Source organism: Muscardinus avellanarius (assembly GCF_963383645.1).
Source record: "Muscardinus avellanarius genome assembly, chromosome: 3".
Taxonomy (NCBI): Eukaryota; Metazoa; Chordata; class Mammalia; order Rodentia; family Gliridae; genus Muscardinus; species Muscardinus avellanarius.
Window position 1 is genome coordinate 29,526,350 of NC_137788.1, and position 11,546 is coordinate 29,537,895.

The 11,546-nt window shown below is 43.1% G+C and overlaps 1 protein-coding gene across 1 annotated transcript in view; it reads left to right on the forward strand.

Moving 5' to 3' along the window:
* The window catches only part of LOC308261369 (protein argonaute-4), a gene marked incomplete at its 3' end in the record, with an annotated part of 52,333 nt that extends 46,061 nt beyond the window's left edge, over positions 1–6,272 (forward strand). The window contains exons 16-18 of the mRNA XM_080693245.1: positions 3,185–3,286; positions 3,552–3,751; positions 6,164–6,272. Of these exons, the coding sequence (XP_080549371.1) occupies positions 3,185–3,286; positions 3,552–3,751; positions 6,164–6,272 (411 nt within the window). The remainder of the gene's footprint in view (positions 1–3,184; positions 3,287–3,551; positions 3,752–6,163) is intronic.
* Between the last annotated feature and the right edge of the window lie 5,274 nt (positions 6,273–11,546).

Consider the following 11,546-nt stretch of genomic DNA (forward strand, 5'->3'; position numbering starts at 1 on the left):
AGGTTCAAAGCCAGCCTCGCTGGCTTAAGAGACCCTGTTTCCAAATAAAAATATAAAATAGGTCTGGGAGTATAGCCCGGAGGTAGAAGGGTTTCCAGGAACCCCAGTACCACCAAATAAATAAATCCTTCACCCTATTTTATTTTTAATTTTGAAACCGAGTCTCATTGAGTTGCTGAGGACCTTGCTAAATTGCTCAGGTTAGCCTCTAACCTGTGATCCTCCTGCTTAAGCCTCCCAAGTAGTAGAATTATAGACATGTGCCACTAAGCTCTGCTTTTTTTTTTTTTTTTTTGTGGTACTTGGGGGTAGAACCCAGAGGCTTTCTACCTCTGGGCTATACTCCAGCCCTATTTTATAATTTATTTGGAAACAGGGTCTCACTAAGTTGCTGAGAGCCTCACTAAGTAGCTGAGGCTGGCTTTGAACCTGTGCGATCCTCCTGTCTCAGCCTCCCAAGTGTGAGAATACAAGCGTGCGTGCGCCACCATGCCCAGCTGCCTTTCTTTTTTTTTTTTTTAACAGGCTCATGCCATGTTAGCATTCGCTGGTCTCAAACCTGCGATCCTCCTGCCTCCACCTCCCAAGTACTGGGAAAACAGGCATGAGCTACCATGCCCGGCAGTGTTTTCAGTATTCAGCCCACCTCCATTTCTGACTCCTGTTTATCCTATAAGACATGACTTTTCAGGCCTGGTGGCACTCATTTGTAATCCCCGTACTTGAGAGACTGAGACAGGAGAGTTGCAGGTTCACAGCCAGCCTCAGCTCCCTAGTGAAGCCATCCACAACTTAGTGAGACCATTTCAAAATAAAGAATTTTTTTAAAAAATCGGGCTGGGGATGTAGCTTGGAGGTAGAATGCCCCTGGGTTCAATCCCCAGCACCTCAATAAATGAATAAATAAATAAATTTTATGCTAGGTGTGGTGGCTCACGCTTGTAATCTGAATACTTGGGAGGCTGAGATAGGAAGATCACAAGTTCAAAGCCAGGCTCCACAACCTAGGCAGGCTCTCAGAAAACTAGTGAGACCCTGTTTCCAAATAAATAAAATTGGACTGGGGATATAGCTTAGAGTTAGAATGCCTCTAGGTTCAATCCCTAGTACCATAAAAATTTTAAAAACAAACAAAAATGTGTTTTTAAACAAAGGTGTTAAAAAGTGGAGAAAAAGTTCAAAAAACTTTAAGAGAAAATTAATATACTATGCTTCCCTCCCCAAATGTCCTTAATTATTATTGTGAATTAGCAATAATTAAAACAGCCATCGTTTTTTCACCCTGGCTGAAAGAAAAAAAGGAAACTGGCATGTAGTGGATGTTGACACTTGCTTCCCTTGAGCGGGTGGCGTGGGGAGAACTTTAAGGGCCTTCGGGCCACTCTGAAGACCAGAAGCCTGCGGGGGAGTTTCCAGCAGAGGAAGGACAGAATCTTATTTAAACTTAACAAGATCACTCTGGCTGTTGTGTTGCCACATGGACTGATGAGAAGCTTGGTAAAAGAACAGTGACCAATTAGGGTAGCACTGGGATATTCTAAGGGAGATAGGAGAATATTTTGGTTATAAAGGTAGTAGTAATGAGCATAAGAAAAATAATGGGGTCCTGGATTATTTCAAGGAAGAATTGACAGGATGAGTTGACAGATTAGAAGGAAAATGGATGAAACTAGAGAACATTATGCTGAGTAAAATTATCTAGTTCCAGAAAGTCAAGGGTCCTGTGTTTTCTCTCATATGTACAAGCTAGAGAGAAAACAGTAAAGAGGCTTCATAATAATGAGAAAGACCGGTGGAATAGTGGAAGGAGTCTGAGGGAGGGAGGAGGGAAGAAAAAAGTACCTTTGGGGAAGGAAACAAACCAAATAATATGTTCCTGTATGAAGGTATCACCAGCAGCCTTACTAGCATGTATGGGGAGGGAGCGGAGGATAGTGTAATGGAGTTAGGAGGAAAATACATCAAGAGATACTGTGTAGCCAGGCGTGGTGTCATGTGCTTATAATACTGGCATTTGGGAGGCTGAGACAGGAGGACCAGTTTGCTGACAGCTTTAGCTACTTAGTGAGACCCTGTTTCAAAATAAAGAATAAAAAAATTGGGCTGGGAGTGTAGTTTGGAGGTCGAATGCCCCTGGGTTCAGTCTCCTGTAACACACACGCGTGTGTCTGTCTGTCTGTCTGTGTGTCTGTCTGTCTCCCCCCCCACACACACACATGGTATATTGCATGCATATACAAATGTATCACTTTGAATCTCACTATAATGTATAGTTATATTGCATCAATAAAATTTTAAAAAGAAATTTTAAAAGATACATGACTAAATAAGGTTCTGGGAAATTATATAACAGAAATTATATAACAGAAAAGCCCTCTCCTCTCTCCTCCTCCCTCCCTCCCTCCCTCCCTCAGTTCCTTTCCTCCTCCTCCTCCTCCTCCTCCTCCTCCTCCTCTTCTTCCTCCTCCTTCTACTCTCTCTCTCTCCCTCCCTCCCTCCCTCCCTTCGTTCCTTCCCTCCTCCTCCTTCTCCTTCTCCTCCTCCTCCTCCTCCTTCTACTCTCTCTCTCTCCCTCCCTCCCTCTCTCTTTATTCATTCATTTATTTATTTGGCAAAGGATTGAACCCAATGGCATTCTACCTTTAACCTACACCCCGACCCTTTATACTTTGTGTGTGTGTGTGTGTGTGTGTGTGTGTGTGTGTGTGTGTGTGTTACTGGAGGTGAAACCCAGGAATATTTTACCTCCGAGCTATACCCTCAGCCCTATTTTTTAATTCTTTATTTTGAAAAAGGGTCTCACTGAATTGCAAAGGGTCTAAGTAGCTGAGGCTGTCCTCGAACTGCAACCCTCCTGGCTCAACCTCCCAAATGCTAGGATTACAAGAGTGCACCACAATGCTTGGCTGTACTTTTATTTTGAAACAGTCTCACAAAGTTGTTGAGGGCCTCACTAAATTGCTGAGGCTGGCCTCAAACCTGTGATCCTCCTGTCTCATTCTTCCAAATACTGGGATTATAGGTGAAATGGTTGGACTAAAAGGTTAAGTGGGATTCAGCATCTTGAATTAAGAACAGTTTACCAACTTGTTACTAATTAACACATCAAAGGAGAAAATAGCCAGAGCACAGCTTGGCACTTTATGACTAATTATTATTATTTTTTTCTTTCTTTCTTGAATAGGTGGGGAAAAGTGGCAACGTCCCAGCAGGCACAACAGTGGATAGTACCATCACACATCCATCCGAGTTTGACTTTTACCTCTGTAGTCATGCAGGAATTCAGGTAACTTGGAAGCTGGTCTAGAGCTTTGGTCTGATAGAGAGATGTTTGCAAACTCAGCAACTACCTTGAGTAGACTTGTTATTAAAGACTGTGGTTAACTTTGTTAACACTTATATCTTAGAATTTCTATTTCTCGGTCTAAGTATCTACTTGTAGGTGTGCTAGGGAGGAATACTTCTGAGTTCAAGGATGGGGTTTTAATTCCTCTCCCCTTAGGTCGTCAGCCCATGTAAGAAATAGGTTAACCCTAAAACTCTCTCTCCAGGGAACCAGCCGTCCGTCACATTACCAGGTCTTGTGGGATGACAACTGCTTCACCGCAGACGAGCTGCAGCTCCTGACTTACCAGCTGTGCCACACCTACGTGAGGTGCACACGCTCCGTCTCCATCCCGGCCCCTGCCTACTATGCCCGGCTCGTAGCATTTAGGGCGAGGTATCATCTGGTGGATAAAGACCATGACAGGCGAGTTTCTCAGGCACAGTAAATCTCACTCTATTTTACCAGCACATTTAACAAAGGAGCTACTACAGAAAGCTCTTTAAACCATTTAAACTTCCTTTTAGGGTTTAAATCTCAAGGAGCAAATAAATTTGCCCGCACCTTTGAGAGTTTATAATGTGATTTTAGTCCAAAAAATGCTCGGGCTTGTTGACACTCGTACAGGAGTCTAATTTGGAGCGCCTGTGGTTTTTCCTAGAGCCAGATGCATTTCGGTTCTGCTCAGGTCCTGAGTCCCCTCAAGAGGTGGCCAGCACAGTGCCCTGGCGCTGGGCAGAGCAGCCCAGGCCTGTGGGCTCCACTTCACGCAGGGAAGGGTCCTGACCGTTCAGTTTGCTCTCTGTACCATTCAGAAAAACGTACCAGTGTGAGCCTGGGTGTGTGTGGGGTGGGTGGGTAGAGCCTCGTACCTCCACATAGGGTTCTCAAAGGATCAGGCATTTTGACCTGTTACGGAGCTACAATTAAATAGCTAGACGGGCTCCTTCATCAATTTTCTTTTCCAAATGACCATCTGTGAAGTGTAGCAGTTTCTGGGCTCTTCCCCAAGTCTGAATTCAGCTTCCTAAATAGTAGACATTCCACTGCAAGTCTATTTCTGTAAGGGTTGAGAATGCGCTATTACGGAAAATGCCCAGCTGTGGCTTTGTTCCCTCCATTCTGTAATATATATTCATCCATCGAACACGTTTATTAAGTATTGATTGTGTGCCCAGGACTGTGCTACGTGCTAGAAACACCAAAGTGAGTACGGCAGATTTCCTGTCCATAGGAATTTTAGGTTTCAGTGTGGGAGAAAATACAAGCAAACACAGAACCGACAACGAGCCCCCATCAGTACTGATAAACATGCACTAGGAGAGTTCATAGCTGCTGGGTAGGATTTGGCTTTACACAGGGAAGGAAAGGAAAGGATTTTTCAGGCAGTGAGAACAATGGAGTTAAGGCAGAGGAAGCGAGTGACATGTGTGGACAGAGCAGGTTCTCTTTGCCTGGAGCATTGACGGGAACAGCAAGCATGAGCTGCCCGAGTGTGTTAGAGCAAGATTGTGTCTAAGTGTAAGCAACTCTTTCTGGGATGGAACAGACAGGACTTGACAGTGAAGTGAGCATACGTGGCGGAGGACAGGGTGAAACGAAAGAGGGTGAGATTCTGAACATAGGTAATAAGGATGATAATCATTTAGAGGAAGAAATAGAAGACGGAGGGTGGTTTGCAGTTTGCCAACTCATATCACATGGTACTCTTGAGATGTATATTTATATCACCTGGTACTCTTGAGATGTATATTTAGAAGTTGTTCTTGCCTCAAAAGACCTAAGTGCAAAGGGGCTGCTATTTGTCCAAGGTTAAGTAGCTGTTGAGGAGAAAGTGAGAAGAGACAGTGGCACAGCAACATCTGCTGGTTGTTCACTGTGTTCCACTAGGCACATGGGCAACATGGACGGAGCTGCTGCCTTCTGGGAGTTTACATTTCAGTAGATAAATAAGTAATTACCCAATTAGTAATTTCACTTCAGTTGTGTTTAGTACTCTGAAAGCAAAATACAGGATTCTGTAAAAGCATGTTCCAGCTGGGCCTGACCTGGACTCTAGGGCAGGGAAGATTGCTATGCAGAAAATGACACTTCACAGAAGCCTAAAGGATGAGAGAGATTGACCAGTCATAAAGGGCAGTAGAAACCTTAATAGAGGTCCTACTGAAGATTTAGGTCCTTCAGACATTATTTTATTTAATTCTTGCAACCACCCATTAAATACATTGTACTGTATCTTTCAGTTGAGCAAACTGATGTTTAGAGAGACATAGATCATTTAAGGAGCTCAGTCAGCTGGGCATGGTGACTTATACCTGTAATCCTAGTACTTGGACTTGGAAGGCTGAGACAGGAGGATCACAGGTTTAAGGACAGCCTCAGCAATTTAATGAGGCCCTCTGCAACTTAGTGAGACCCTGCAAAAAAAGGATATGGTGGCACACACTTGTAATCCCAGTATTTGAGAGTCTTAGACAAGAGGATCACAGGTTCAAGGACAGCATGAGCAAGTAGTGAGACTCACCAACCAAGTGAGAACCTGTGTCAAAATAAAATTAAATAGGGCTGGGCGTGTAGCTCAGAGGTAGAATGCTCCTGGGCCCAATCCTCAGTAACACACATACACACTAAAAAAAAAAAAAATAGAACTAGGGGTATAGCTCAGAGGCAAAATGCTTCTGGGTTCAATCATCAGTAACACATACACACGCACATACATACACACAGTCTTGAGCCTCAGATTTTCCTGATTCTAATACTTTTGGTTGTGCTATTTGAAACTTGAGAAGTCTGAAGCAGCCTTCAACATACCTGGTTTTTGCTTTATTCTTTTTCCAGTGCCGAAGGCAGTCATGTGTCAGGACAGAGCAACGGCCGGGATCCTCAGGCCTTGGCTAAGGCTGTGCAGATCCACCATGATACCCAGCACACAATGTATTTTGCCTGAGACTTCCAGAAAAAGAACTCAACCAGTCTGGCACCCCATGCAGCCTCAAAATGTTTCAAATGCCTACCACCTCTAGATAGAGCCAAGTTGACTTCAGGTGGTCTTCTACCAGCAGCTCGGAATAGTTGCACTGAATCTACACTTTGCAGCACTGTCTGATGCATCAACAAAATTGAGCCATTTTTTTTAAAGTAATAGATACTCATAGATGATCTTTTCTGATGCACTGGACAAAATTTTTACCTCAACGTGCAAAGGCTGATCAGCCTGAACTTTCTAAAGGACTTTCCAAGAAAGGTTTCTATGGAATATTTTGCTAGCTGTGGTGTTCACCGCATCCCTCTAGTCTTAGGAGAGAAGAGTATTGTTTTTTTCTGTGTTCATTGAGTCGGGCATATGCATAAGTGGGAGAGGAAAACCGAACAATCGACTTCAGTTCAGTGTAACTATTTAATTGGGTGAGGCCATAGACTTTTTGATGGAGATTTCTGACTTTGCCACTGTAAATGCCTTTAACGAGCATAAATTTTTTGAAAGTTTTACAGAGTTTTATTAGTTTTACTACTTGATCTTACTGATCTCTGCAGACTTGTGCTGGTGCAAGCATAGACTGCCAGGCAATTGCACTATATTTGGCTGCAGAGTCAGGCAGGCAGTTCTCTTGCTTAGTTGACCTTTGTGAATGTGTGACATAACAAATGTAATGCGTGTCACAGCGACAGACAACACTGCCATGGTCATGGTCAAGGTACTCACGTTTCTCCCTATTTGAAAAAAAAAAATTAGCTTTTAGTATTTTTCCAAGTTTTCAAAAGTGCCCATTTTATGCTGCTGTGTGGTTTGTTAGATTGAAATGATTTTTAAACTTTTCTCATAGAAAGTTAACTTTGGCAATAAGCATTTTTTTAAGGTCCCTTCACTTCTTCCCTCTGATGATGTAGTTTTCTAGATGAGATTTCAGTATGATTTTATCAGCTATTTCTTATGTATCATAATCTGGCAATTTCTGAAACCAGTCAGAAAAGACATATATTTCCATGCCTTTTTAAAGAGTTGTTTTTACCTATTTTATAGTCACAGTTGCTGTCCTGTCACTTTGTTTTAAAATAAGCTAGAACCAGGATGCTTCCTTATTGGATAGGCTTTCCCAGTCCATGAGGCACATTGAGTGATGCTGCACTTGCAAAAATGTACCAGCATTTAAAAATTTCTTTTTCCTGGGAATCAAGGTGACTCACAATTACTTGCAGTGCAATTTTTTTTTTCTTCTCTTTCAACCTGAAATGTACTTGGTGAGTTTTCCTTCCTTTTATTCAACTAAAACTATATATAGAAAAAAGGTTGCTTTTTTATTCTTACTAGATTCTGGATTCCACTCACAGTAAGACAGGATTCCTTTCTTGTCCAAGCAAAGGAAGTTGATCTAAAGCAAGCATCAGCCGGGCGTGGTGGCGCACGCTTGTAATCCCAGCATTCGGGAGGCTGAGACCGGAGGATCGTGGTTCGTGGACAGCCTCAGCTACTTAGTGAGGCCTCTGCAACTCAGTGAGACCCGGTTTCAAAATAAAGAATAAAAAATAGGGCAGGGGGTGTAGCTCAGAGGTCAAATGTCCCTGGGTTCCATCCCCAGACCCACAAAAAAAATAATAATAATAAAGCAAGCATCAGTTAAAACGTAGGAGGAAAATGTATTCTGTATCTAGTGTAGATAATACTTTGTAATGGACAGCAGTTACATAGTAGTTCCAGCCAGCGTTTTCCCAGCCCATATTTTACTGACCTGTTATTCTCTGTCCTGGAACCACAAGGCTGAGGAAGGTGCTGGGGAAGGAGGGAGTCGGAATGGGGAACAATTTTGCCACCTCTGTCTGGAAACTACTGGTGGGAAACACTGGCTCACCTGCTGAAGGGTGTTTGCTTGAACTCCTTAGTTGGCCCAAATCTCTTACACTAGCCTTCTCAAAATCCCAGCAATATAAAGCACTCTTTTTCTTCAGTCTTTTAAACAAGCTTGTAAATACATTGAAGTTTACATTTCCATGTGCTGTTGCTCAGCGGCACCACCAGTGTTTGCTGAGACCGGCCTCCAAGGGGAGTTTTATAATGTCTGTCAAGCCCTATAGCTCGTTACCGTGAGTGCAGGCGTCCTTAATCTCTGTGACTGAAGCACAGCGTAGGCAGGAGCGAGGAGATGGCAGATGTTCACTTCTTAAGATTTTCCTATTTTGCAAATACCTCACTTGGACAATACAAATCAGGACATGTTGGCGAGGGGCTGGCTGCTGCTTTTATTCACACTTGTTCAGGGAGAGCACAGAAGATACCCTTCAGCATGGCCGCTCTGGACCCAAGAGGAGGAAAAACAGAAGCTTTTTAGAAGAAGAGGACTCGCTGGAGTTCAAGACACAGAGAACTCTTGGTGGCCGGCTGGCTGGCCAGCCGGCGGGCACCACACCTGCACTTGAGTGCCTCGGGCTTGCTTGTCGATAACGCACAGAAGAAATGTTCACCGTTTCCTGGCATCTCTGCAGCAGGAGCAAGGCCGAGTGCCCCGACGCCCTGATTCACTTGCCTGCAGTCGGGCTCTACACCCGACCTGAACTGCCCAGTTCCTAAGACCTCTGTCAGTCCTCGTACACTGGGGCCCATCAGTGTGGTGGTGGAGGAAAAGCCGGGAGGCCTATTTTTTATAGGAAAACAGTACCACTAAGGGTGCAATGCTGTTTTTTTTTGGACAAAAGAAAAGAAATATGGAAGAAGTAGGATTATTGGGGGGGAAAAAACTCCTGAGGGGTGAATCTCTAAGAGGTAATGACTGCCTAGTCAGAGTTGCTGCAATCCTATTGCAAGCGAGTCTGAATGCATAGTTTTAATTTAATCTGGCTTGACAATTCCAGTAGGTAACCCCCTTGGGACTGACTGAACCATTCTGCATGTGTCAATCAATGGGAGGTGTGCATTCGCTAGATATAGTGTTAGGGTGTTTGTTTTTTCTTTCTTTTCTTTTTATTTTTTTAAATGCAGCCTATTTAGGCACTGTCATGTGGTGTGAAAGACTTAAATGTAGCAATGCTAAAGAGTAATGCTTTGGGGATAAGGAGCAGGCCATTAAGAGAGTGGTGATGACCCAAATGCTGAAACAATTATGTTTTATTGTTGTTATTGTTACTGTTGAATCCTGAGCGGTTTATAAAGTGAACCAGCTGGCTGAATGCAGCCAGTGTTCTGGGCAGGCAGAATAGATTCATTCTTACTGTAAATTCTATTTGCTGCTTCCAAAGGTGATAATTTACATGCAGACATGTTCTATATGGTCTGTATTTTAGGATCTGGTGCCAGCCCGTATCAGAACTTACCTACATGGCTGAGCTACCTACCCCCTTCCCCTGAGAAAAGGTAATCCACTGTTTAAAACGGCTCACACTCTCCACCCCGCCCTAGCAACCCTTTGCAGATATGCTGTAAGATCGTCTTGCTCAGTAGCAAGGTGGTAACTCTGCTTTCATTTTAAGAAAGTGGAGGCTAAGGGCATTGTATCAATACTGCTTCAACTCCAAGAATTTTTCCTTGTAAAATGAAAGGAAAAATCTTGTTATCAATGAACCATTTTCTTATTCCTTGCTATTGCCATGTTCAAGCTTTTTCTATGTCTAGTGGCTGAAAATGTTTGCATTTGTTCCTTTGGCTAATGGTGTGATTTTCGTTTCTATACTGTTAGACTTGTAATGTTTTAAAATGTATTTTATTAAATTTGGACTGGATGTATGACTCTAGCAATACGAGGTACTTTCTAAGCTATTAAGGGAGGGGCTGTATCCCCATGTTGAGATAAGATAACGGTTGTTTAAATTTTGCAAATTTTCTTTTGGCCTGCAGGGATATTTTGTGTTCATGTGTCCAAAAAAAGAATAAATTGGCATTCTTGTGCCAAAATTTTGTTTTTCTTGTCAGTTGTCTAATAACTATGGAGTAGATTGTAATAACAACATGCATCGTTGCTTTTTAAAAGCAATTTCCTCCGTTTGAGAAAATTGACAAAGAAGAAAAGTGGAAATTTTTTGTGTTTTTAACTCTTGGGTCTCTATATCTAGGAATTACTGTTTGAGAATTTTAGAAGAGCTTCTCAGCAGCATTTCACATATGGAAATTTTCCCAAGATTCATCAGGATTCTGGGTATAGCCCTTCCTTCCTTCCTTCCTCCCTCCCTCCCTTCCTTCCTTCCTTCCTCTTCCTTCCTCTTCCTTCCTTCCTTCCTTCCTTCCTTCCTTTCTTTCTTTCTTTCTTTTTTCTCTTTCTTTCTTTCTTTCTTTCTTTCTTCTTTCTTTCTTTCTTTCCTTTCTGTGTGGTGCATTTTACCTCCGAAGCATCCTTCTGAGCTATACCCCCAGCCCTACTGTATTTTTTATTTTGAAACAAGGTCTTATCAATATGCTGGAGCCTCAAAAATCTGCCATCCTCCTATCTCAGCCTCCCACAAGATGCCCAGCTGTGTGTGTGTGTGTGTGTGTGTGTGTGTGTGTGTGTGTGTCTAGGGATTGAACCCAGGGGCATTCTACCTCTGAGCTACACCCCCAGCCTGATTTTCTTTCTTTCTTTTTTTTTTTTTTCTTCAGTACTGGAGATGGAACCCAGGGGCATTCTACCTCTGAGCTACACCCTAAGCCCTATTTTTTATTCTTTATTTGGAAACAGAGTCTCACTGAGTTGCAATGGGCCTCACTAAGTAGCTGAGGCTGGCCGTGAACCATGAGCCTCCTGTCTCAGCCTCCCAAATGCTGGGATTACAACCATGTGACAACACGCCCAGCTCTGTTCTTTATTTTGAAACAGGGTCTCACTAAGTCGCAGAGGGCCTCACTAAGTAGCTGAGGCTGGTCTCAAACCCAGATCCTCCTGTCTCAGCCTCCCCAGCACTGGGATTATAAGCATGCGCCACTACCCCTGGCTCTGGGTACAGCTCTTGATGAAAAGATCAATTTAAATGATATCTTAAGAAAAATTTAGTCCTAAGAGGCTGGTGGGTCCACATACTTACATTTGTGAGACTAAGTTCTTCAAAGGAGAAGCTGTTCAAATCTGCCCAATATGGTATTCTTTGGTCTTGTGTCCTTTTGTTTATTAAAGACACAAAAGGTCTTGCCATATTGCCCAGGCTGACCTAGAATTCTATATCCTCCTGCCATAGCCTCCTAGGTAGCTGGGATTAAAGGCATGTGCCACTGTGCATAGGTGTGTGTGTGTGTGTGTGTGTGTGTGTGTGTGTGTAGAGAAAA